Below are 27,984 nucleotides of genomic sequence, written 5' to 3' on the forward strand. Positions count from 1 at the left end.
AATACAGGGAAATTCTTGAGGGAAACCTGTTTCAGTCTTCCAGAGATTTGAGCCTGGGACGGAGGTTCACCTTCCAGCAGGACAATGACCCTAAGCATACTGCTAAAGCAACACTTGAGTGGTTTAAAGGGGAAACATTTAAATATCTTGGAATGGCCTAGTCAAAACCCAGACCTCAATCCAATTGAGAATCTGTGGTATGACTTAAAGATTGCTGAACACTAGCAGGAACCCATCCAACTTGAAGAAGCTGGAGCAGTTTTGCCTTGAAGAATGGGCAAAAATCCCAGTGGCTTGATGTGCCAAGCTTATAGAGACATATCCCAAGAGACTTGCGCTGTAATTGCGGCAAAACTGGTGGCTCTACAAAGTATTGACTTGGGGGGGGGTGAATAGTTATGCACGCTCAAGTTTTCTGGGTTTTATTTCTGTTTTTTTGTCTTATTTGTTGTTTGTTTCATAGTAAAAAAATATTTTGTATCTTCAAAGTGGTAGGCATGTTGTGTAAATCAAATGACACAAACCCCCCCAAAAATCAATTTTAATTCCAGGTTGTAAGGCAACAAAATGGGAAAAATGCCAAGGGGGGTGAATACTTTTGTAAGGCACTGTATGTATGAGGCCTAGGCCTACATTGTTTTAGAATATTGTCTGTCATCCAGCAAACAGCATCTAAGCGTTGTTCTGTGACAGTGAAACAGTTAATGAACACTATGCCAGCTATTGATGCCAGGTGCTCAGATCTGATAGTGATCCAATCATTAACAAATTAGTACACATCATCCTTATACCAGGTAAGAACAGTCCAGGTCAACTCAATATGAATTGAAGGAGTGGCATGCTGAGCCTCAAAGTGGCAGCATTGTAAAATAATATATGATCACCACTTTGGTATTTAGAAACACAAGTAAGCGTGGTGTGTAGAACAATCCTCAGTTTGACTCATGCTGAGTAACAGAACCTTTCACCATTTCCTGACACTCCTTTTTGCACTGTAGCTTCCAACTACTGGGGGAAAGTATTTGCATCTTTTAGGCATGTTTCCAAGAAGTAAGATACTGCAAATATTCAGGTCTTTTTGTGGTTAACACAATATTGTCACCACTTCCTTCCTCGGGAACAGTTTTGCTATAACCAAACATGTTCTTAAAACAGTTACAGCAAATACATTCCTTACAGAATCTTTTACCAACAGGTACACATATCTGACATGTTAATATACAGTAATCAATCATCTATCACACACTAGACACCACTATGGAAAACTTATGTTGAGGTTATGAGTTTATTAAAGAAGGGGCAGCAACAGGAAGTGGTTTGTCAATTCTGGGCAACATCTAGAGGGTTTGGCTCTCCATTGTTTTGAGTGTCGACATTGAAAACAGATTCTCATGCTGTGACAATGTCTTATTGTATGACAGAGTCCCTGGGAAGGATATAATAGAATGTCTTATTGTATGACAGAGTTCCTGGGAAGGATAGAATAACAATCATCATGGAATTGGAAATGGATCCTAATCTCATCACCACGTGACACACAACTCAGTATTTTTCCGTTGTAACAAACTAAATTGTAATAATTTATCCATTACAGATTATTTCATAAAGTGTCATTTTGACTTAAGCTCATTCAGTTCCATTTACTTTTCTCTGGCTTTTTCTTGATGGAAAATATTATCGGTGTCTCTGACCAACATTATACAGGGCAATAAAAGCTTGATCGAGAAAGTCATCAGACGAGTTAATCAATCACAGGAAGAACATACGCATTATGAGTTCCTGAGAAATGCAATGAAAGTCACCTGACTCATAAAGCAACATTAGTTTATTTTATGATATCATTCACAGTAAAGGAGGAGACTTCCTGTTTTACTGTCACAATAGATATGGTTTACATGTAAGGTTCTGTATTTCCTTAGTCAACCTTGTGTTCTGTTTCGTTGTGTTCTTGAACGTAGCCCTGTTACTTTGTGTTCTTGAACGTAGCCCTGTCTTTCATTTTTGTTCATTGATTTCACCTGTGTTAGTTGGTCTCATCAGCTCCTTATTTAATTCAGTTCATTCTGTTTGTGCCTTTGTGAGGTATTGTTCATTTTGACTCTCTCTACTAAGCCTTTTTCTAGCTCGTTTGTGAGAACCAGTTATAGCCTTCAGTCCTAGTTTTGATTCACCTGCCTTTTTGCCTACCTGTGTATGACCATTGCCTGCCTGTGACCACGATTCCTGCCTTCTGCAAAGGCGAAATAGTCACCGGCCGCGCTCTGTGTGTGAATCTACACCTTTTTCTCCCTGAGTATTCATTACAGATGATCAATACAGGCAAATGAATAGGCCTACCCTAAGACAAATATTTGATGGAAATGTATGAACAAGACTATGTATTTTGCCGCTAAAATATATGATAAAATAACACATCCCCCCTGCAGACCAGACAGGATCTGGTGGCTATTGGGTAGGGAATTAGTATCTGTCTCAGGTAAAAAAATAAAAATAAACTCCCTCTCTGTAAAAAACAATATTACTGAGCAATTAGTTGATTGTGACATCATGATAAGAAATACAAATGTTTATTTTAGGATTCCATGATATCACTTAAGGTCCTTTCATAATGTAAGCCATATTGAACATGTGATGTTTCAAACTTCCATAACACAATCATTACTGCCCTCCTGTGGCTAACTGTAACTCTTCACATCCTCACTGGCACCTATATTTAAACTATTCTTTTGTGTCAAAACAATTTAAAATATATGAAATATAATATAATCCTACCTTTAGCCTTTGTATAGGTAAGTAGATACACCTATTTACCTTGATGTAGATAGCCAGTTCTATATTTTTAATGTCTCTGAAGGATGTTGTTATATGACGACAATGACAAAGGAGTTAGCTAAAGTACATATATCTGCGACTAAGGTAAAACAAAGTGGTCAGTTTGCCAAAGGAAACTTTCATAGACTGTTGAATCACACTTGTGTAGGTCTGCACTTGTGCACAAGACACACAGCTGCTATCAGAGTAACCAGGAAAAGCCAGCGCAGGACCTCATACCAAACAGGCAACAATGCCCATGCCCTGAAAAACAAACAAAAAGAGTTATGATTGAAAATCGCTCTTTGAAAATGAAATTCCACATTACATACAGTAGTAGTCTAAATATTTAATTCCCACAGCAGCATACACAGTACAATTGTTAAGAGTTCACAGTACATCCTTTATTTGAAAACTGACACCTTCATCAATGCCCAGTGGTGGAAAAAGTACCCAAATGGCATACTTGAGTAAAAGTATAGATACCTTAATAGAAAGTTACTCAAGTAAAAGTCACCCAGTAAAATACTACTTGAGTAAAAGTATGAAAGTATTTGGTTTTATATATACTTAAGTATCAAAAGTAAATGTAATTGCTAAAATATACTTAACTATCAAAAGTAAAAATATAAATCATATCAAATTCCTTATATTAAGAAAAGCCAACGGCACCATTTTCTTGTTTTTAAAATATAGTGATAGCCACCGGCACACTCCAATACTCAGACATTATTTTAAAAAATCATACGCTGACCAACTGGCAAGTGTCTTCACTGACATTTTCAACCTCTCCCTGTCCGACTCTGTAATTCCAACATGTTTTAAGCAGACCACCACAGTCCCTGTGCCCAAGAACACTAAGGTTACCTGCCTAAATGACTACAGACCCATAGCACTCACGTCTGTAGCCATGAAGTGCTTTGAAAGGCTGGTCATGGCTCACATCAACACCATCATGCCGGAAACCCTAGACCCACTCCAATTTGCATACTGCCCCAACAGATCCACAGATGATGCAATCTCTATTGCACTCCACATGGCCCTTTCCCACCTGGACAAAAGGAACACCTATGTGAGAATGCTATTCATTGACTACAGCTCAGCGTTCAACACCATAGTGTCCTCAAAGCTCATCAATAAGCTAAGGACCCTGGGACTAAACACCTCCCTCTGCAACTGGATCCTGGACTTCCTGACGGGCTGCCACCAGGTGGCTTGGGTAGGTAACAACACATCCGCCATGCTGATCCTCAACACAGCGGCCCCTCAGGGGTGAGTGCTCAGTCCCTTCCTGTACTCCCTGTTCACTCATGACTGCACGGCCAGGCACGACTCCAACACCATTACATTTGCCGATGACACAACAGTGGTAGGCCTAATCACTGACAACGACAAGACAGCCTATAGGGAGGAGGTCAGAGACATGGCCGTGTGGTGCCAGGACAACAACCTCTCCCTCAACACGATCAAGACAAAGGAGATGATTATGGACTACAGGAAAAAGAAGACCGAGCACACCCCCATTCTCATCGACGGGGCTGCAGTGGAGCAGGTTGAGAGCTTCAAGTTCCTTGGTGTCCACATCACCAATAAACTAACATGATCCAAGCACACCAAGCACACCATGAGGGCAGGACAAAACCTATTCCTCCTCAGGAGACTGAAAAGATTTGGCATGGGTCCTCAGATCCTCAAAAGGTTCTACAGCTGCACCATCGAGAGCATCCTGACTGGTTGCATCACTGCCTGGTATGGCAACTACTTGGCCTCTGACCGCAAGGCACTACAGAGGGTAGACTCCTGAGCATCTAGTCAAATGGCTACCCAAACAATTTGCAGTGCCCCCCCTCACCCCCTCCACTGCTACTCTCTGTTTTCGTCTATGCATAGTCACTTTAATAACTCCACCTAAACTCAGCAACAACAAAAAACATCCTCTCACTGTCAACTGTGTTTATTTTCAGCAAACTTAACATATTTGTATGAACATAACAGGAATCAACAACTGAGACATAAACTGAACAAGTTTCACAGACATGTGACTAACAGAAATGGAACAATGTGTCCCTGAACAAAGAGAGGGTCAAAATAAAAAGTAACAGTCAGTATTGCGTCTCCTCCTCATAGACTGCACCAGATTTGCCAGTTCTTGCTGTGAGATGTTACCCCACTCTTCCACCAAGGCAACTGCAAGTTCCCGGACATTTCTGGGGGGAATGACCATCACCCCTGGTGAGACAAAACCGTGACTCGTCAGTGAAGAGCACTTTTTACCAGTCCTGTCTAGTCCAGCGACGGTGGGTTTGTGCTCATAGGCGACGTTGTTGCCGGTGATGTCTGGTGAGGACCTGCCTTACAACAGGCCTACAAGCCTTTTGTCCAGCCTCTCTCAGCCTATTGCGGACAGTCTGAGCACTGATGGAGGGATTGTGCATTCCTGGTGTAACTCGGGCAGTTGTTGTTGCCATCCTGTACCTGTCCCGCAGGTGTGATGTTCGGATGTACCGATCCTGTGCAGGTGTTGTTACACGTGGTATGCCACTGCAAGGACAATCAGCTGTCCATCCTGTCTCCCTGTAGCGCTGTCTTAGACGTCTCACAGTACGGACATTGCAATTTATTGCCCTGGCCACATCTGCAGTCCTCATGCCTCCTTGCAGCATGCCTAAGGCACGTTCACGCAGATGAGCAGGGACCTTGGGTATCTTTCTTTTGGTGCTTTTCAGAATCAGTAGAAAGGCTTCTTTAGTGTCCTACGTTTTCATAACTGTGACCTTAATTGCCTACTCTCTGTAAGCTGTTAGTGTCTTAATGACCGTTCCACAGCTGCATGTTCATTAATTGTTTATGGTTCATTGAAGAAGCATGTGTTTAAACCCTTTACAATGAAGATCTTTTATTTGGATTTTTACAAATTATCTTAGAAAGACAGGATTCTGTAAGGGACGTTTCTTTTTTTGCTGAGTTTACATGTACAGTCGTGGCCAAAAGTTTTGAGAATGACACAAATATTAATTTTCACCAAGTCTGCTGCATCAGTTTGTATGATGGCAATTTGCATATACTCCAGAATGTTATGAAGAGTGATCAGATGAATTGCAATTAATTGCAAAGTCCCTCTTTGCCATGCAAATGAACTGAATCCCCCAAAAACATTTCCACTGCATTTCAGCCCTGCCACAAAAGGACCAGCTGACATCATGTCAGTGATTCTCTCGTTAACACACGTGTGAGTGTTGATGAGGACAAGGCTGGAGATCACTCTGTCATGCTGATTGAGGTCGAATAACAGACTGGAAGCTTCAAAAGGAGGGTGGTGCTTGGAATCATTGTTCTTCCTCTGTCAACCATGGTTACCTGCAAGGAAACACGTGCTGTCATCATTGCTTTGCACAAAAAGGACTTCACAGGCAAGGATATTGGTGCCAGTAAGATTGCACCTAAATCAACCATTTATCGGATCATCAAGAACTTCAAGGAGAGCGGTTCAATTGTTGTGAAGAAGGCTTCAGGGCGCCCAAGAAAGTCCAGCAAGCGCCAGGACCGTCTCCTAAAGTGATTCAGCTGCGGGAACAGGGCACCACCAGTACAGAGTTTGCTCAGGAACGGCAGCAGGCAGGTGTGAGTGCATCTGCATGCACAGTCAGGCGAAGACTTTTGGAGGATGGCCTGGTTTCAAGAAGGGCAGCAAAGAAGCCACTTCTCTCCAGGAAAAACATCAGGGACAGACTTATATTCTGCAAAAGGTACAGGGATTGGACTGCTGAGGACTGGGGTAAAGTCATTTTCTCTGATGAATCCCCTTTTCGATTGTTTGGTGCATCCGGAAAAAAGCTTGTCCGGAGAAGACAAGGTGAGCGCTACCATCAGTCCTGTGTCATGCCAACAGTAAAGGATCCTGAGACCATTCATGTGTGGGGTTGCTTCTCAGCCAAGGGAGTGGGCTCACTCTAAATTTTGCGTAAGAACACAGCCATGAATAAAGAATGGTACCAACACATGATACGAGAGCAACTTCTCCCAACCGTCCAGGAACAGTTTGGTAACGAACAATGCTTTTTCCAGCATGATGGAGCACCTTGCCATAAGGCAAAAGTGATAACTAAGTGGCTCGGGGAACAAAACATCAATATTTTGGGTCCATGGCCAGGAAACTCCCCAGACCTTAATCCCATTGAGAACTTGTGGTCAATCCTCACGAGGCAGGTGGACAAACAAAAATCCACAAATTCTGACAAACTCCAAGCATTGATTATGCAAGAATGGGCTGCCATCAGTCAGGACGTGGCCCAGTTGTTAATTGACAGCATGCCAGGGTGGATTGCAGAGGTCTTGAAAAAGAAGGGTCAACACTGCAAATATTGACTCTTTGCATCAATTTCATGTAATTGTCAATAAAAGCCTTTGACACTTATGAAATGCTTGTAATTATACTTCAGTCTTCCATAGTAACATCTGACATCTAAAGACACTGAGGCAGCAGACCTGGGGAAAATTAATATTTGTGTCATTCTCAAAACTTTTGGCCACGACTGTACATATTACCTCAACTAACCAGTGCCCCCGCACATTGACTCTGTATCGGTACCCCCATGTACATTGCCTTGCGAAAGTATTCACCCCTTTGGCATTTTTCCTATTTTGTTGCCTTACAACCTGGAATTAAAATAGATGTTTTGTGGGTTTGTGTCATTTGATTTACACAACATGCCTACCACTTTGAAGATGCTAAATAGTTTTTGTGAAACAAACAAGAAATAAGACAAAAAAGCAGGAAACTTAAGCGTGCATAACTATTCACCTCCTCAAAGTCAATACTTTGTAGAGCCACCTTTTGCAGCAATTACAGCTGCAGGTCTTTTGGGATATGTCTCTGTAAGCTTGGCACATCAAGCCACTGCGATCTTTGCCCATTCTTCAAGGCAAAACTGCTCTAACTCCTTCAAGTTGGATTGGTTCCTGCTAGTGTACAGCAATCTTTAAGTCATACCACAGATTCTCAATTGGATTGAGGTCTGGGCTTTGACTAGGCCATTCCAAGACATTTAATTGTTTTCCCTTTAAACCACTCGAGTGTTGCTTTAGCAGTATGCTTAGGGTCATTGTCCTGCTGGAAGGTGAACCTCCGTCCCAGGCTCAAATCTCTGGAAGACTGAAACAGGTTTCCCTCAAGAATTTACCTGTATTTAGCGCCATCCATCATTCCTTCAGTTCTGACCAGTTTCCCAGTCCCTGCCGATGAAAAACATCTTCACAGCATGATGCTGCCACCACCATGCTTCACTGTGGGGATGGTGTCCTCGGGGTGATGAGAGGTGTTGGGTTTATGCTAGACATAGCATTTTCCTTGATGGCCAAAAAGCTCAGTTTTAGTCTCATCTGACCAGAGTACCTTCTTCCATATGTTTGGGGAGTCTCCCACATGCCTTTTGGAAAACACCAAATGTGTTTGCTTATTTTTTTCTTTAAGCAATGGCTTTTTTTAAATGCTGTAACGTAACAAAATGTGGAAAAAGAGAAGGGGTCTGAATACTTTCCAAATGCACTGTGAAGACAATAGTGCATTGATGCCATATTAAGTCAGTTAAGATGGCGTTTAATGGAGACACACACAGTTTGAGCTACTCACCGACATACATCTGGTGTATTAGAAGCAGTTATTGGTACCATGACTGTCTTCCAATTATTATTTTTTATTACACAACGATTGACCACGAAGATTGCCATTTTTCCATTTACCATAATGGAGGGGGTACTGTTTTCTGCTAACAATGCCTGCAGTACAGCGGTCGGCCTTGAACTTCCATGGCTTCAGTGAGAGGGGGCAGTCATTTTCAAATGCTCTGGACCCAGGAACCTGTCTTCACCTAGCAACCAAACACGGTGGAAGTCTCCAAGTGTCTAGATAATCTTTAATCTTTTTCAGCAATAACTCCACATATTTCAGTTGCCAACTTTACATGAGCTTGTAGCCTTTTTTGAGATGAAGTATAGTGTCCATTTATCAGGTTGTTTAGCTAGCTTCATTCAGCACCAAATTATGTAGACACGCTGAAATGTACAGAGCTTACCCCAAGCTTACCTCCACAACATGTTTAGGCAATGCACATACACAAAATATGAAATTGGCTCAATGCAACGAAGGAAGCAGCGAGGCCTATGTTGACCCTATTGTTGGCTAACAGCCAATTTCTGTACTGAATGAAATATTACCACTACCTTTTTAAAACCATGTCTATTTTGATTTCCATAATAAAAAGCATGAGCTGGCGTACACCCAGAGAAAATTATTTAGTGTAGAGGTGCTGACTAACGGCGAACAAACTGTAAACTATAATAATAAGCACTCAATATATATATAAACTTCCAGTAATTTATTGGGTAAAACACCAACTCTTTTATTTATATATCTTTTGTTGTTGTATTTTACCCCCCAATGGACTCGGGAGACGAAGGTCAAGTCATGCGTCCTCTGAAACATGACCCGCCAAACTGAGCTTCTTAACACCCACCCGCACCAATGTGTTGGAGGAAACACCGTTCAACTGAAGACCAAGGTCAGCCTGCAGGCGCCCGGCCGTCCCAAGGAGTCACTAGAGCACAATGAGCCAAGTAAAGCCCCCCCCTGCCAAACCCTCCCCTAACCCAGATGACGCTGGGCTAATTATGCGCCGCCCTATGGGACTACCGATCACAGGCAGTTGTGATACAGCCCGGGATCAAACCCAGGTCTGTAGTGGCACCTCTAGCACTGCGATGCAGTGTCTTAGACCGCTACGCCACTCGAGAGGTCCTTATTTTTATATCTTTATTTCCCAAACACAATTCAACCCAATCACAATCACATGTAGGTATTTGAATCATTTTAAGCATGTTTTAACAGGCTCAACACCTAACAAACACTTGCCATTGGCTCAACGGTTAGATCAACTTATCCCAAGGCAAACATTTTGACTATATTAGCCAACACAGGACACAGCTACAACGATGCCCTTTCATTCTAGGTTTAGGACCTCATATTGATGCTTATAGAGACCCAAACTGATGTATAGAACAATCTTAAAATGATCTACTTTGGTTTAGATACAAGCATCATGAAACCTCTAACACAATAAATTAATTTCATTTGGTAAAAATCAATTTTTTGGACCCAACTTGATTACCACTTTTTCCATGTGGTTTCTTCCTACACAAACTATATGAAATGACCTCTTTCTAAATATTTGGTCAAATGGTACATTTTCTGTATGGTTTCCTAGAAACAAGTGTGGCTTAACTTACCCATTTTCCACCCCTTACCCCACTCTCCCATACATAGTAGTAGTCTTCAGATCTCTTTTTTACAGCAGCATACACAGTACAGTTTTTAAGAGTGCACAGTACATCCTGTACTTGAAAATGGACAACTAAAATATATGCAACCTCTTAACAGCGCTACTGCACTGTGCCTCTTTATGCAAACCTTTGCTACACTGCCACCAAACAACAGACATAACATGCTGACAGACTGATCACATCAAAGGAAGTCTAGCTGCACTGCTTCTTCAAGACATGTCACATTATGTTACTGGGTAACATGCTTCAGCTCAAGGTGTGCTAATGTGGATCTGGTGGAAATAGATAAACATAGAGGTTACACAAAGGTTAAACAGAGGTTACACAGCAGTTACACAGAGGTTACATAGAGGTTACACAGAAGTTACACATAGGTTACACATAGGTTACATAGAGGTTAAACAGAGGTTAAACAGAGGTTACACAGAGGTTACACAGAAGTTACATAGAGGTTACACAGAAGTTACATAGAGGTTACACAGAAGTTACACAGCGGTGACACAGAGGTGACACAGAGGTGACACGGTTCTGACCTACTGTAATGCCGATCCTGGTGTGTTTGATTGACTGTTGAGGACAGGTTGCTGTTGGTTCCAGGTTGATAGGGTTCTTCTGTCAGATGGCCAGTAGAACGCAGAGGTGTGGATGTGCTTGTCTTCAGTCTGTCACTACAGTCATAGCTACTCTGGCCTGGTGGTGTTGAAAAGTACATATGCATGGATTGGAAATAGTTATTATACTTTACTTTAAACTTTATTTGTCATGAGAAGCTACATGTTTAGGATAAATGAACTTGGGTGTCTACTTAGTATGTAGTTTTGCTGATGTGTTTTAGTTTTAGTTTTGCTGATGTGATTTGTTCCTACTTAATCAACCACATTCAAAAGTATTTTCTCAGCACTTACCCTCCATAGCAAAACTATAGATGCAGTCCTCCTCAGAGGGCTTCAGAACCTGCAGCGAAACCATCCCACTATGCTGGCTGCTCACATCGTTGCTGGCAGTGCAGTAGTACTGGCTGTCTTCTTCCACAATGCCACAGTGTAGGTGCAGGTCTGCTGAGCTCTGAAACTGGATGTCCTGGGGTTGGGTGGATTGGTACCAGGTGTACTGGACACTTGTGCCCTGTGCACTAGCACAGTGCACTGTCACAGGCTGGCCCCAGCAAGTGTCTCCCATGGAACCTAGGGGCCATACCATGGGTTTGGACACTGCCACTGGGAGAGAGAGATAGCGAGATGTTATTTGGACAATGCAAAAGAAAAAGGGAAGGGGAAACTTTTGTCAGTAAAAGTATAGAGCAAAAATTATCTTACCAAATGTCACAATTAGATTGATGGAAGTCATGATATCAGCATAGATTTTATCAATCCCAACCCAGTACACTCCAGTATCCTCTAACTTGAGATCTGTCATGATGATGACCAACCCCCTTCGCTGTGCATCTATGATCTGAGACCTGTGTCTGAGCTCTCTGTTGGTGAGGTGATCGGAGTCCATTAGAATAACACAGGTTGACCTAGACTCCCCACGACACCAGTACTTCTTACTGAAGAGGTACCGGTTTGTTTGGTACTGGCAGAACAGACTGAATCTACTCCCGACATTGGCCTGGATTACTGTTTTGTCACACTGAAGCTGGACACTTGCTGGGAAAAGAAACACAACAAATAGTTAGATAAATCATCATTGTTGGTCAACAGCCCTTTCAGACCTATAGAATATATTTTAAAAGATGTTCTGCAGGTTGAAAATAGCATTTTCTGTGTGCTGATGTACACTGGATAGTATTCTGTATGCAGTAAATGGTCATCATCAGTGGTGTAAGAAAATATACTGTGCAGGTACATATCTACCTCATATACAGTATATACAATACCAGTCAAAAGTTTGGACACAATTCCTCATTCAACGGTTTTTCTTTATTTTTACTATTTTTATTTTAAAATATATTTTAGATTTTAGATTCTTCAAAAAAGCCACCATTTGCCTTGATGACAGCTTTGCACACTCTTGGCATTCTCTCAACCAGCTTCACCTGGAATGTTTTTCCAACAGTCTTGAAGGAGTTCCCACATATGCTGAGCACTTGTTGGCTGCTTTTCCTTCACTCTGCAGTCCAACTCATCACAAACCATCTCAATTGGGTTGAGGTCGGGTGATTGTGGAGGCCAGGTCATCTGATGCAGCACTCCATCACTATCCTTCTTGGTCAAATAGCCCTTACACAGCCTGGAGGTGTATTGGGTCATTGTCCAGTTGAAAAACAAATGATAGTTCCACTAAGCGCAAACCAGATGGGATGGTGTATCATTGCAGATTGCTGTGGTAGCCATGCTGGTTTAGTGTGCCTTGAATTGTAAATAAATCACTGACAGTGTCACCAGCAAAGCACCCCCACACCATCACACCTCCTCCTCCATGCTTCACGGTGGGAACTACAGATGCGGTGATCATCCGTCCACCTACTCAGCGTCTCACAAAGACACAGCGGTTGGAACCAAAAATCTCAATTTGGACTCATCAGACCAAAGGACAGATTTCCACCAGTCTAATGTCCATTGCTCGTGTTTCTTTGCCCAAGCAAGTCTCTTCTTCTTAATGATGTCCTTTAGTAGAGGTTTCTTTGCAGCAATTCGACCATGAATGCCTGATTCATGCCTCCTCTGAACAGTTGATGTTGAGATGTGTCTGTTACTTGAACTATGTGAAGCATTTATTTTGGCTGCAATTTCTGAGGCTGGTAACTCTAATGAACTTATCCTCTGCAGCAGAGGTAACTCTGTGTCTTCCTTTCCTGTGGCGGTCCTCATTAGAGCCTGTTTCATCATAGAGCTAGATGGTTTTTGCGACTGCACTTGAAGAAACTTTCCATATTCACTGACCTTCATGTCTTAAAGTAATGATGAACTGTCATTTCTCTTTGCTTATTTTAGCTGTTCTTGCCATAATATGGACTTGGTCTTTTACCATATAGGGCTATCTTCTGTATACCACCCTTACCCTGTCACAACACAACTGATGAGCTCAAACGCATTAAGAAGGAAAGAAATTCCACAAATTAACTTTTAACAAGGCACACCTGTTATTTGAAAAGCATTCCAGGTGACTACCTCATGAAACTGGTTGAGAGAATTCCAAGAGTGTGCAAAGCTGTCATCAAGGCAAAGAGTGGCTACTTTGAATAATCTCAACTATAAAACATATTTTGATTTGTTTAATACTTTTTTGGTTACTACATGGTTCCATATGTGTTATTTCATAGTTCTGATGTCTTCACTGGTATTCTACAATTCCCATGGGGGCCAGTACGGGAAAAAATGTATGAAATGTATGCATTCACTACTGTAAGTCGCTCTGGATAAGAGCGTCTCCTAAATGACTAAAATGTAAAAAAAATTAAATGTAGAAAATAGTACAAATAAAGAAAAACCCTTGAATGAGTAAGTGTGTCCAAACTTTTGACTGGTACTGTATATAATGGCAACCCTGTTGATGATGATAATGTATATGATTGGAAAAAAGGGTGTGAGCGTTAATCAGACCGAGGAAAAATCAACACAGTTGTGGTTTGATATCATTATGTACTCACAGACAGGCGTAAGTAGGACAAAGTATGCTGAATACAGTTTCAGAGGAATTCTACTGTTACTGTATATATGTTCATCCCTTTGATATCAAGTAATGTTATGTACAATTGTGAGGGCATGAAAACAGGACATTTCTTTCAAACAAACTGGTTGAAAAGGAACTGTAAACACGTTGTAATTACTACATTTAAAAGTTGATTAAAATATACTTACTTTGACACAGCAACAGGAGATAAAGGACCCTCATCTTGGTAAGACTAATGTCTTCTACCAGCCGTCTCTATCTCTGAACCTATACAATAGCAATTAAACCTGTGAACGAGGTTATTGTAAGATGAAGTGTTGGTTTGATAATGAGACAGGATGTCACCGAAATGGACTGTGGTTAGTGTGGCATCCTCCTCTGCTCAGAGAGCTTCAGAGGTGTGCAAAATGTATCGCCATGTAGGATGTGAATAGACCCTCTATAACGAGATCCAATTGGCATTATTCACCCTGTTCAATTTCACTGATATACAGTATTAGGCTCAGATGAATTTGGTTTTGGTTTAATCATCCATAATACATAATCATACAATACAACATTAAAATGTATAGGTCTATGCTGCTTCAAATAGTTATTTGTCGGGGGTAGAGAGTACTACTATTTTGAACCATTCTGCTCCAGGACCATTCAATTATGCAATTTTATAGACCTTCCACTATGTGTCACCCAAGTATATAATAAAGAAAGGGGAACCTGTTGATTGGTGATCACTGCCAACATCTGATTCTTTGGTTTTGAATTTTACTTTATTGAGAAAGTAAAATCCAGATGCTGAAAATGTAACACACTCAGAGATTTCCTACATAGAGATCACACACACAGAGATTACACACACAGAGATCACACAAATAGAGATGGCATACACAGAGATTACACACACAGAGATTACACACAGAGATTACACACACATAGATTACACACAGAGATCACACACACAGAGATCACACACACAGAGATTACACACACAGAGATTACACACAGAGATCACACACAGAGAAATCACACACACAGAGATTACACACAGAGAAATCACACACACAGAGATTACACACACAGAGATCACACACAGAGAGATCACACACACAGAGATCACACACACAGAGAAATCACACACACAGAGATTACACACACAGAGATTACACACACAGAGATCACACACACAGAGATTACACACAGAGAAATCACACACACAGAGATTACACACACAGATATTACACACACAAGCAACAACACAGGAGTTGGTCTGACAATAGTCAATACAAGCAGAAGAGGGAAAGTGAATGTACCAAGTAAGTACTTGTACTAATATATTGTTTATAGAGACATGACACTATCAATATGAGTACAACTGGTACTGGAACTTTGATTCCATCTCTCTCTCTCTCTCTCTCTCTCTCTCTCTCTCTCTCTCTCTCTCTCTCTCGCTCTCTCTCTCTCGCTCTCTCTCGCTCTCTTGCAGTAGATCCAATAGGAACTGTTTAGACAGCTTTAGCCCCATAGCATCTCTACAATTCTACCAGATATTTCAATAAGGTGAGATTAACATGGATGTTTCAGGAGTTATGAATCCGAAATGGTAATGGACTGTCACTTTGCTTAGTGCCTGACGGTCGGTGGACCAGCTGGACTGTGGGGGAAAAAGCCAGACAGAAAGAGAGAGGGAGTTACCAGTTTTACAGGATCTAGCCAGCCTTCACCTTGACTCCGCACCACCCCTCCCTCCTGGCCCCTCCCTCCTGGCCCTCCCTCTCTCCTCCTGGCTGCATGTCCTGAATGTGGTTCAACAGGCTGGACCGCCTCCGGCACGCTCAAGGGCAGGGTTTCCCAAACTTGGGTACACGTTTTGGTTCTTGCCCTAGCACTACACAGCTGACTGAAATAACCAGCTAATCATCAAACTTAGATTATCTGCATCAGCTGTGTAGTGCTAGGGCAAAAAACAAAACTTGGCCCCCGGGGGGGGGGTGCTTCGGAGCATGGCTGGCTCTAGGACCCAGTGAGAGAGACACAAGGGGGTGTGGTGATATTTTTTTTTATCTGACCACAGAACCTTCTAGCTTGCTGCTGCTGCCTCCTTGAACTGACGACAGCTCTGACAGTGCCTTGTGCCTCTCACCTGGCCCCTTGGAACAGAGACACCCCCAGCCACCCGGAACCTGACGGCGGGCCCCCTGTCCATGGTCCCGTGGCCCTCTGTGTCCTGACATGCCAGGCAGCAGCAGCACATGTGTAGCCCCAGCAGCCCAGCCATGGAGCAGCAAGCCTGGATACTGAGGGGCTTCCTGGCTCAAGTGGAGAGCAAGGAGGCTGAGGAGGAGGAAGCGGAGAGTGGCTTCACAGGGGAGTTCTCGGTGAGTTCATCTATTTATTTGATCACTTTTCTCACTGTATAAAAAAGTGGATTTAGTCTTATGAGTTGGAGTGGTGCAGACCTCACCTGTCCTGTGATGCTGAGTGTTTACAGTTTGTCTAAACTTCGAGAGCATGTGAGGGAGTGTATTTGTTTTTATGTGAGTGTGTGTGGACAAAGAGAGAGTGCTGTTGTGATAAGCCATACTGTTATTCCACTGAGCAGAACTCTGCCAATTGTCCAAGAAGAATTTCACAAAAGAACGCCATGTTCAGAGACATACTATTTCTGTTATGTGGTTTCTGTATGGGTTGTTCCTGTATGGGTGGTTTCTGTATGGGTGGTTTCTGTATGGGTTGTTTCTGTATGGGTTGTTCCTGTATGGGTTGTTTCTGTATGGGTGGTTTCTGTATGGGTGGTTTCTGTATGGGTTGTTTCTGAATGGGTGGTTTCTGTATGGGTGGTTTCTGTATGGGTGGTTTCTGAATGGGTGGTTTCTGTATGGATTGTTTCTGTATGGATTGTTTCTGTATGGATTGTTTCTGTATGGATTGTTTCTGTATGGGTTGTTCCTGTATGGGTTGTTTCTGTATGGATTGTTTCTGTATGGGTTGTTCCTGTATGGGTTGTTTCTGTATGGGTTGTTTCTGTATGGGTTGTTTCTGAATGGGTGGTTTCTGTATGGGTTGTTCCTGTGTGGGTTGTTTCTGTATGGATTGTTTCTGTATGGGTTGTTCCTGTATGGGTTGTTTCTGTATGGATTGTTTCTGTATGGGTTGTTCCTGTATGGGTTGTTTCTGTATGGATTGTTTCTGTATGGGTTGTTCCTGTATGGGTTGTTTCTGTATGGGTTGTTCCTGTATGGGTTGTTTCTGTATGGATTGTTTCTGTATGGATTGTTTCTGTATGGGTTGTTTCTGTATGGGTGGTTTCTGTATGGGTGGTTTCTGTATGGGTTGTTCCTGTATGGGTTGTTTCTGAATGGGTGGTTTCTGTATGGGTTGTTTCTGTATGGATTGTTTCTGTATGGATTGTTTCTGTATGGATTGTTTCTGTATGGGTTGTTCCTGTATGGGTGGTTTCTGTATGGGTGGTTTCTGTATGGGTTGTTCCTGTATGGGTGGTTTCTGTATGGGTGGTTTCTGTATGGGTTGTTTCTGAATGGGTGGTTTCTGTATGGGTTGTTTCTGTATGGGTTGTTTCTGTATGGGTTGTTCCTGTATGGGTTGTTTCTGTATGGATTGTTTCTGTATGGATTGTTTCTGTATGGGTTGTTCCTGTATGGGTTGTTTCTGTATGGGTAGTTTCTGTATGGGTTGTTTCTGTATGGATTGTGTCAGTCAGTCCCCAACTACTGCTTATTAGCTTCCTCTTATTGCACTGCTGCCTGTTTCTGAAGGCCCCCATACAAGTACGATGATCGACAGGCACATTTGATGTTACTGATGCAGAAACCCCCCGCCTCACCACCCTGTACGCACATACACACACATACACACACACACACACATAAACACACACACACACACACACACACACACACACACACACACACACACATAAACACACACATACACACACACACACACACACACACACACACACACACGTAAACACACACATACATACATACACACACACACACACATACACATATACACACATAAACACACACACATACACACATACACACACACATACACACACACATACACATACACACACACACACATACACACACACACACCCACACACATAAACACACACATACATGCATACACACACACACACACACATATACACACACACATACACACACACACATATACACACACACACATACATACACAAACGCATACATACACACACACACATATACACACACACACACGCATACACAGATACATACACACATACATACACACATATACACACACATACACATACACAGATACATACACACATACACACACACATACACACACACACATACACACACACATACACACATACACACATACATGCACACTAGTGATGAGCGAGTTGACTCATAGCCCGCAGTCCCCGTACGGGATTAGGATAATTCAATATTGTGTGGCTGAAGGGCGGGTGGGTGGCAGGCGGGTTGAATAAAGAGAAGCAATACCTTAAAAAATCCATAAATGTAATTATTGTGCAGTTTATATAGTCTACATTGAGGTTTTTCTTTCATTATTTTAGGCTATCTGGTATTACTGCATAAGCCTAAACGTTAGGGTTTAACTGTAGCCTACGCTCGCCAAATAGCCTACACAGCCAATCGCCAAATAAAGCTTCTGGGAAGGGCAGAAAAAGTTAACGTCAATCCGCGGAGGCAAAAAGGACATTGTCGATGTTTAATTCAATAAGACACAAGCTGCAAAAGGAAAGTTGAAAATAAAGAGAAGGGAGGACCCGAAAAGTAATGTTTGGAAAAGAGTTGGGGGAAGTGGTTAAAGAGGAAGATAATAGTGCCGGCTATGTTATGTGTGATGATTGTGAGGCTCTATACAAATTCAACAGTCACATGACGGGACTTCAAATAGGCCTATAGCATGTCAAGGGATCTGTGGCCTACTGTTTAGATGGGTTTAACGGAAACTGAAATCTGGACATTGACTAACCAGAATAAACTACTGTTTTTGGCAAAGTCCAAAGACCTGATTAATACTAGTCCCATGTGAATAGACATCCCTGTGTTTTGAGAGAAATGTTTGAGTTTGACAGGTGTTGCTCGTGGTTTGAGCAAGAAAACAGCTGATTACATAAGCTGAAAGATGTGCTGCGCATAGCCTATACAGACCCCTTTTTCCACATTTTGTTACGTTATAGCCTTATTCTAAAATGTATTAAATAAAATGTACCCCTCATAAATCTAAACACAATACCCCATAATGACGAAGTGAAAACAGGTTTTTAGACATTTTTGCAAACGCATTAAAAATAAAAACAGAAATACCTTATTTACATAAGTATTTATACCCTTTGCTATGAGACTCGAAATTCAGCTCAGGTGCCTGTGGTAAATTCAATTGATTGGACATGATTTGGAAAGGCACACACCTGTCTATATAAGGTCCCACAGTTGACAGTGCATGTCAGAGCAAAAACCAAGCCATGAGGTCGAAATAATTCTCCGTAGAGCTCCGAAACAGGATTGTGTTGATGCACAGATCTGGGGAAGGGTACCAAGAACACAGTGGCCTCCATCATTCTTAAATGGAAGAAGTTTGGAACTACCAAAACTCTTCCTAGTGCTGGCCCCCCGGCCAAACTGAGCAATCGGTGGAGAAGGACCTTGGTCAGGGAGGTGACAAAGAACCTGATGGTCACTCTGACAGAGCTCCATCGTTCCTCTGTGGAAATGGGAAAACCTTTCAGAAAGACAACCGTCTCTGCAGCACCCCAACAATCAGGCCTTTATGGTAGAGTGGCCAGACGGAAGCCACTCCTCAGTAAAAGGCACATGACAGCCCGCTTGGAGTTTGCCAAAAGGCACCTAAAGGTGGCAGAATCATGCTGTGGGGATGTTTTTCAGTGGCAGGGACAGGGAGACAAGTCAGGATTGAGGGAAAGATGAACGGAGCAAAGTACAGAGAGATCCTTGATGAAAACCTGCTCCAGAGCACTCAGGACCTCAGACTGGGGTGAAGGTTCACCTTCTAACAGGACAACGACCCTAAGCACACAGCCAAGACAATGCAGGAGTGGCTTCAGGACATGTCTCTGAATGTCCTTGAGTGGCCCAGCCAGAGCCCGGACTTGAAACCAATCTAACATCTCTGGAGAGACGTGAAAATAGTTGTGCAGCAATGCTCCCCATCCAGCTTGAGAGTATCTGCAGAGAAGAATGGGAGAAACTCCCCAAATAAAGGTGTGCCAAGCTTGTAGCGTCATACCCATGAAGACTCGAGGCCGTAATCGCTGCCAAAGGTGCTTCAACAAAGTACTGAGTGAAGGGTCTGTATACTTATGTAAACGTGATTAAAACATTTTTTATGAGGTTTGTGTGTAGATTGTTGAGGGGAAAAACAATTTAATACATTTCAGAATAAGGCTGTAACGTAACAATACTTTCCGAATGCACTCTATATGAAGGGCCTACACGTATCGACTTTCACAGTGAATGTTTTTGTTACATTTTGTGGGATTGAATTAAACATTGCCAAATGCATCATGAAAAAATATTGCACCTCTGGAATAACGGACATTCTGGGGTAATAAATACATAACCAACGTTCTCTAGTAATACTAGTCCTGTGCGAATATGGCTACACCCTGAATAATAACACCCACAGATTTAAGTATTTTTTGCAATAAAATTATACACCAAATATAGGCAAAATTTGGATGTGGGAACAGGAGTGGAGAAAATTATTTATTTATTTCTGCGTCTTGAGAGAATGCAATGCTCAGTTAGATACCATCTGTAAAGGTGCTGTCTTCATCATGAAAGCTGATAGTATTTCAACCACATAAAATATGCATCGAAGCTGAACTGAAATCTTATCAGAAACAGGTTGGGTGGTTTTCATAGCTTTCTTTTTCCTTACAATAGGTCAAACTGATGTCATTTGGACATTTTGCTTTATTGTATTTTCTCTCCAGTCCCTAAACATCTTTGCACCTTGAAAGATGACAGAGAAAACTTCAAAGATGTCAACTAGATTGAAGCATTCATTCTATCGATCTATTACATTATTCTGTTGAGTAAGGGTTAATTTAGACTTCTAGGGCAACATGTAATGACAAAAGAGAAGCTACATGTATCTAATTATAGTCAAGTTGACTAACAAATAGACGACCAAAATTTGGGAAATTATCTAAGTTATCTAAACATATCTAAGTCAGGCAACACCTATTAAAACCTCTCTAGGAAATGTGGGACGCTAGCGTCCCACCCCGCCAACAACCAGTGAAATAGCAGAGCGCCAAATTCAAAACAACAAAAATCTCATCATTCAAATTTCTCACACATACAAGTATTATACACCACTGATAATCTTCTCGTTAATCCAACCACAGTGTCCAATTTCAAAAAGGCTTTACGGCGAAAGCATAGCATTAGATTATGTTAGGACAGCACCTAGACAAGAAAAACCACACAGCCATTTTCCAAGCAAGGAGAGGCGTCACAAAAACCAGAAATACAGCTAAAATTAATCACTAACCTTTGATGATCTTCATCAGATGGCACTCATAGGACTTCATGTTACACAATACATGTATGTTTTGCTCAATAAAGTTCATATTTATATAAAAAAAAACATTTTACATTGGCGTGTAATGTTCAGAAATGTTTTGCCTCCAAAACTCCCGGTGAATGAGCACATCAATTTACAGAAATACTCATCATAAACTTTGATAAAAGATACAAGTGTTATGCACAGAATTATAGGTAAGCTTCTCCTTAATGCAACCGCTGTGTCAGATTTCAAAAAAGCTTTACGGCGAAAACAAACTTTGCAATAATCTGAGTACAGCGCTAAGACATCAAAACCCGCCATTTGGAGTCAACAGAAGTCAGAAATAACATTATAAATATTCACTTGCCTTTGATGATCTTCATCAGAATGCACTCCCAGGAATCCCAGTTCCACAATAAATATTGGTTTTGTTCGAGAAAGTTCATCTTTATGTCCAAATACCTCCATTTTGTTTGCGCGTTTAGTCCAGCACACACACCCAGACGAAAAAGTCAAAATAGTTCCATTACAGTTCGTAGAAACATGTCAAACGATGTATAGAATCAATCTTTAGGATGTTTTTATCATAAATCTGCAATAATATTCCAACTGGAAAATTCCATTGTCTTTAGAATTGAAAGGAAAGGCAGCTCGCTCTCACGGCCGCGCGCATGTTTGAGCTCATGCCAATTTTCCAGACACATGACTGAATCAGCTCTTATTCTCTTCCCATTCACAGTAGAAGCCTGAAACAAGGTTCTAAAGACTGTTGACATCTAGTGGAAGCCTTAGAAAGTGCAATATGACCCCACAGACACTGTATACTGGATAGGCAATCACTTGAAAAACTACAAACTTCAGATTTCCCACTTCCTGGTTGGATTTTTTCTCCGGTTTTTGCCTGCCATATGAGTTCTGTTATACTCACAGACATCATTCAAACAGTTTTAGAAACTTCTGTTTTCTATCCAAATCTACTAATCATATGCATATTCTGGCTTTTGGGCCTGAGTATCAGGCATTTTACTTTGGGCATGTTTTTCATCCAAGCTACTCAATACTTTTTCCTATAGTTCACGATCAACTCCTTTATCTTGCTCACATTGAGAGAGAGGTTGTTGTCCTGACCTCCACCCTATAGGCTGTCTCATCGTTGTCGGTGATCAGGCCTACCACTGTTGTGTCGTCAGCAAACTTAATGATGGTGTTGGTGTCATGCTCAGCCACGCAGTCGTGGGTGAACAGGGAGTACAGGAGGGGACTGAGCACGCAACCCTGAGGGGCCCCAGTGTTGCCTACCCTTACCACCTGGGGGCAGCCCGTCAGGAAGTCCAGGATTCAGTTGCAGAGGGAGCTGTTTAGTGCCAGGGTCTTTAGCTTAGTGATGAGTTTGTGGGCACTATGGTGTTGAACGCTGAGCTGACGTTAAGCTTTGGCAGTGGTATGGTGTCACAGTGTTACCCACTGAGTGTACAGTACATGGGTGTGATTATAACACTGACTCTACACTCAGAAACAAAGGTGCTATCTAGAACATAAAACTGAATCCATAGGAGAACCCTTTGAAGAGTTACTAGACTCAGACATAGGAACTGTGACAACTGCAATCTCATTGGCTGTATGGCTACTTACTTCCAGTTCCCCAGAGGAACACGGTGTTTAGACACCCTTATATTTAGCCACACAGGTCTGGGTGATAGACTGAGATAACCCCTTCCCTCCTGCACCTGCAAATATATGCCTAGTATTTTCTAATATTTTCCTCACTTCTTTCTCACTGTTACAGAGGCTCAAACTCCAGTCCACCAAGTACCGCACTGACAAAACCTACCCCACCAAAGTAGCGGAAAAGCAGGAGAATGTGAAGAAGAACCGATACAAGGACATTGTTCCCTGTAAGTCACGTTTTACAGTTACAGTCTAATGTAGTGTTTTGAAGTGGTATATTTATGCAGTCCTCACTACAATACTGTCTTCATCTCCCCTCAGTTGACCACAGCAGAGTGAAGCTGTCCCTTACCACCTCCAAGAATGACAATGACTACATCAATGCCAGCTTCATTAAGGTAGGGTGGCAGGACTTGATCTTGGTATACTAGAAGACACAATAGAAGAGTATCTGGAGTAGAGTCCCAGTGTGTGTGACCATATGCTCTGTACCCCAGGGAGTGTCAGGGGCCAGGGCCTACATTGCCACTCAGGGCCCTCTACCCCACACCGTGCTGGACTTCTGGAGGATGCTCTGGGAGTACAACATAGAGGTACCACTCTGTCTGCCTGTCAATCTCTGTGTGTATGTCTCTCTCTCTCTCTCTCTCTCTCTCTCTCTCTCTCTCTCTCTCTGTCTCTCTCTCTCTAGGGTTGTTCCATGACATTTCAGCAAGCCATGATACCTACCATCTCAGATTGTTCTGAAATTGTTTCTGTAGTTAAACAGATAGGATAACCTTTCCTAAAACATTATGTTGTTGAAATATAATTTGATATCTGAAAAATTAAGCTAACACATTTTAATTCATATGATTAATATATTATTCAATGATTATAGTATAAAACATCCAATTTGGACCAAACTTTTTTCTAACAATGAATAAGACATCCACCGACCCCCCAAACTTCACGCCAATCCCACCCCAACAACGAGTAAATAGATTAGATTTTTGTTGTTGATGATTAGATATATTATCAGTTCTCTATGCTTGACAAGTAGTATTGAACTGTGGCTCTGAGTATTGTTTGATCATCCACGATTTCAGAACAATCTGAGATGGTGGGTGTCGAAATCCTATTTTTTGTGCTTTTGAGGTGGAACAATCCCCCTGTCTTTCTCTCTCTGGTGATGTTGCACTGATGGGGATCTTGTCTTCTATCAGGTCATAGTGATGGCTTGCAGGGAGTATGAGATGGGCAGGGTAAGTCACTCTCTATGCTCATGTTTACTATATTATTACACTGCATTTCATAGTCATAGACTGTGGTTAATATTAGGTCAGTGTTGTAGCCTGTTGCTCATTGAAGACAGATTGTTTGTAATGTGACCCACATACTCTTTTGTAGAAAAAGTGTGAACGCTACTGGCCGGAGAAGCAAGAGGAGCCATTTGTTTGTGACCCGTTTACTATTTACTGCGTGAGTAGTAGGCTACTTCTTCCCTCTCTCTGACCACTTCCTGCTTTGGTTGGTTCTCTTGTCCTCACAAGACAACCGGCCTCCTAAACATAACTATGTTATCAACACTACAGTTAGCAGTAGTCATGAATGGTAGATGAATACAACCTTATTGAAAAGCCAGATACAAAAAGATACAGGCATATACAAAAGTCCCTTGATGTGCTTAGTACTTTTTCCTCTGGCATTCTAATTTATAGGGTTCTGCTCAAATATGCCTGAAATATACATAAACATTAATAATTACTCATGTGTGAAGTACATGTAGTATACTAATGTCATTTCCAAGTTAGAAAGAATAGCGTCTGCAGGTTTTCTGTGTGAAAATAATGCTAAACTGCCAACACTGTGTGTTTGTGTACAGGACTCAGAGGAAAGTAAAGGAGACTACGTGAGCAGAAACTTGAGGGTGACCTATCGTAATGTAAGAACTGTTTATACCCTTATTATAAACTGAGAAGGAGTGATAATTAGAAACGGTCATGTGAAGAATCTGCGGACAAGACATACAGTGCCTTCGGAAACCCCTTGACATTTTCCATATTTTGTTACGTTACACCCTTATTTACAACCTTATTCTAAAATGGATTACATTTTTTTTAAATCCTCAGCAATCTACACACAATACCCCATAATGACAAAGCGAAAACAGGTTGTTAGACATTTTTGCAAATGTATTAAAAGTAAAAAACAGAAACACCTTATTTATTCAGTATTCAGACCCTTTGGTATGAGACTTGAAGTTGAGCTCAGGTGCATCTGTTTCCATTGATCGTCCTTGAGATGTTTCTACGACTTGACTGGAGTCCACCTGTGGTAAATTCCATTGATTGGATATGATTTGTAAAGCCACACACCAGTCTATATAAGGTCCCACAGTTGACAGTGCATGTCAGAGCAAAAACCAAGCCATGCGGTCTGTGTTTTGAGAAAAATGATTTTGACAGGTGTTGCTCGCGGTTTGAGCAAGAAAACAATAACTGATTTGATGAACTGAAATAAGTGCTCCGCATAGCCGATACATGAAGGGCCTACATGTGTCAACTTTCACAGTTAATGCTTCTGTTTATATGTTTTCTGCGAATGAACTGAACATCGCCAAATGCATCATAAAAAAACATTGCACCTCTGGAATAACGGACATTCTGGGGTAATAAATACAAAACCAACGTTCTCTAGTAATACTAGTCCTGTGCGAATATGGCTACAGCCTGAATAATAACTCCTACAGATTTAAGCATTTCTTTTAATAAAATGATACACCAAATATAGGCAAAATGTTGACTTGGGAACAGGAGCGGAGAAATAGATTTATTTATTTCTGCATCTTGAGAGAATGCAACGCTCAGTTAGATACCATCGGTAAAGGTGCTGTCTTCATCATGAAAGCATCATAAAAGCTGAAAGTATTTCAACCACATAAAATATGCATCGAAGCCGAACTGAAATCTTATCCGAAACACGTTGGGTGTTTTTCCCAGATTTCTTTTTCCTTACAACCTGAAAATCTTCCCCGTTTTTTATTGATGTATTGTATTTTCTCCCCAGTCTCTAATCTTCCGCGAAGATGACAGAGTAAACTTCACTGGTGTTAACTAGGTTGCAGCATTCATTCTATATATCTATGACATTCTGTTGAGAAAGGGTTTATTTAGTCTTCTAGGGCAACATAATGACAAAAGAGAAGCTACATGTATCTAATTATTGTCAAGTTGACAAAAAAATAGCCTATCAAAATGTCGGAAATTATAAGCAGAAACATATCTAAATCAGTTCTGTCAAAAAATCTTTCTGCAGTCTTTGACTGTAGCCTACAGCACATTGTCTATATTATCAGGTTAGGGTTGGGTGTGGGCCTCAGATTTTCACATTATCACATATAGTCGGGCAGTTGCGGATGGGTTATTAGCAATTGTGGGTGGGTGAACAAATAGCTGACCTGTGGCACTACACACAAGTAGCCACCATCTATGAGAGCAAGTATTAATGCCCTGGGTTGGTGACCGACTAGCCCAGTTAGACTCACGTGTATCCTGCCACTCACTCACTCACTCACTCACTCACTCACTCACTCACTCACTCACTCACTCACTCACTCACTCACTCACTCACTCACTCACTCACTCACTCACTCACTCACTCACAACCAACACTGCTTGAGACCCCCCATTGAAATCCATCTGTTTAAGCTAGAGATATGTTTTTTTTTTGCATGGGGTGCATCTCAATCCATCACATCCGCTGATGTCGGCCCTCCACATCTGCGGTGGAAGGTGGCAGAGCTACAGCGGTGTTAGTCAGACCAGGAGACAATCCTGAAAATCGGTCTTCTCATAAAAACTGTAGCGTCCGACCAGTTTGGGTGTTCTCCTTTTCACTCTACGACCCACACGAGTGTAACAGGACTCGTCTGAAGGTAACCTGATATCGGTACAAAAAAATGTGTGGATGTTAGTAGGCCATTTACACGTCAAAACGTTTACGAGTATTTCTACAGTAAAGAAATATATTATTCTGCGCTTTCTTATATCGATCAAATTTATTTAAATCAATTAAATGTATTTATAAAGCCCTTCTTACTTCAGCTGATGTCACAAAGTGCTGTACTGAAACCCAGCCTAAAACCCCAAACAGCAAGCAATGCAGGTGTAGAAGCATGGTGGCTAGGAAAAACTCCCTAAAAAGGCAGGAACCTAGGAAGAACCTAGAGAGGAACCAGGCTATGAGGGGTGGCCAGTCCTCTTCTGGCTGTGCCGGGTGGAGATTATAACAGAACATGGCCAAGATGTTCAAATGTTCATAGATGACCAGCAGGATCAAATAATAATAATCACAGTGGTTGTAGAGGGTGCAACAGGTCAGCACCTCAGGAGTAAATGTCAGTTGGCTTTTCATAGCCAATCATTCAGAGTATCTCTACCGCTCCTGCTGTCTCTAGATAGTTGAAAACAGCAGGTCTGGGACAGGTAGCACGTACGATGTAAGGGTCAGGATTCCATAGCCGCAGGCAGAACAGTTGAAACTGGAGCAGCAGCATGACCAGGTGGACTGGGGACAGCAAGGAGTCATCAGGCCAGGTAGTCCTGAGGCATGGTCCTAGGGCTCATGTCCTCTGAGAGAGAGAGAGAAAGAAAGAGAGAGAGAGAGAGAGATCATACTTAAATTCATACAGGACACCGAAGACAGGAGAAATACTCCAGATATAACACACTGACCCTAACCCCCGACACATAAACTAATGCAGCATAAATACTGGAGGCTGAGACAGGAGGGGTCGGGAAACACTGTGGCAGTGTTTAACCCCACCCACACAAAGATCACCCCATGGCACACACCCAAGGGGGGGCGCCAACCCGGACAGGAAGATCACGTCAGTGACTCAACCCACTCAAGTGACGCACCCCTCCTAGGGACGGCATGGAAGAGCACCAGTAAGCCAGTGACTCAGCCCCTGAAATTAGGTTTGAGGCAGAGAATCCC

General features: G+C 41.9%; 2 protein-coding genes across 7 annotated transcripts in view; one reads left to right on the forward strand and one right to left on the reverse strand.

The window, feature by feature from the left end:
* Positions 1-2,187: 2,187 nt before the first annotated feature.
* On the reverse strand, positions 2,188-14,081 carry LOC106572573 (natural cytotoxicity triggering receptor 2). Of its 2 annotated transcripts, none has more exons than XM_014146873.2 (5): positions 13,950-14,081; positions 11,463-11,795; positions 11,052-11,363; positions 10,684-10,836; positions 2,188-3,075 (listed from the first exon to the last, which is right to left on the reverse strand). In XM_014146873.2, exons 1-5 carry the CDS (start codon positions 13,981-13,983, stop codon positions 3,014-3,016), a joined length of 894 nt encoding a protein of 297 aa, XP_014002348.1. In that variant the 5' UTR covers positions 13,984-14,081; the 3' UTR covers positions 2,188-3,013. The 2 variants fall into 2 exon arrangements, with proteins under 2 accessions (XP_014002348.1, XP_014002347.1); XM_014146872.2 differs by having other exon boundaries at positions 2,189-3,075; positions 10,680-10,836.
* Positions 14,082-15,629: 1,548 nt separating this feature from the next.
* The window catches only part of ptpn22 (protein tyrosine phosphatase non-receptor type 22), a 32,686-nt gene continuing 20,331 nt past the window's right edge, over positions 15,630-27,984 (forward strand). The window contains exons 1-7 of one of the 5 annotated variants that reach the window (XM_045696257.1): positions 15,630-16,133; positions 23,123-23,231; positions 23,326-23,402; positions 23,502-23,597; positions 24,210-24,248; positions 24,394-24,465; positions 24,869-24,928. In XM_045696257.1, the coding sequence (XP_045552213.1) occupies positions 16,008-16,133; positions 23,123-23,231; positions 23,326-23,402; positions 23,502-23,597; positions 24,210-24,248; positions 24,394-24,465; positions 24,869-24,928 (579 nt within the window). In that variant the 5' untranslated portion in view covers positions 15,630-16,007. The remainder of the gene's footprint in view (positions 16,134-23,122; positions 23,232-23,325; positions 23,403-23,501; positions 23,598-24,209; positions 24,249-24,393; positions 24,466-24,868; positions 24,929-27,984) is intronic. The other 4 variants (XR_006759294.1, XM_014146799.2, XM_014146798.2 and 1 more) reach the window with 4 other exon arrangements.

This window comes from Salmo salar, chromosome ssa15 (genome assembly GCF_905237065.1).
Source record: "Salmo salar chromosome ssa15, Ssal_v3.1, whole genome shotgun sequence".
Classification (NCBI taxonomy): Eukaryota; Metazoa; Chordata; class Actinopteri; order Salmoniformes; family Salmonidae; genus Salmo; species Salmo salar.

Bases quoted from the DNA above. Each gene is read 5' to 3' on its own strand.
- LOC106572573 (XM_014146872.2), bottom strand. From the start codon at position 13,983: ATGAGGGTCCTTTATCTCCTGTTGCTGTGTCAAA. The intron at 10,837-11,051 runs GTAAGTGCTGAG...CAACACCACCAG, and splicing joins CTATAGTTTTGCTATGGAGG to GCCAGAGTAGCTATGACTGT. The intron at 3,076-10,679 runs GTCAGAACCGTG...TTTGTTTTTCAG, and splicing joins CAGGATCGGCATTACAGTAG to GGCATGGGCATTGTTGCCTG.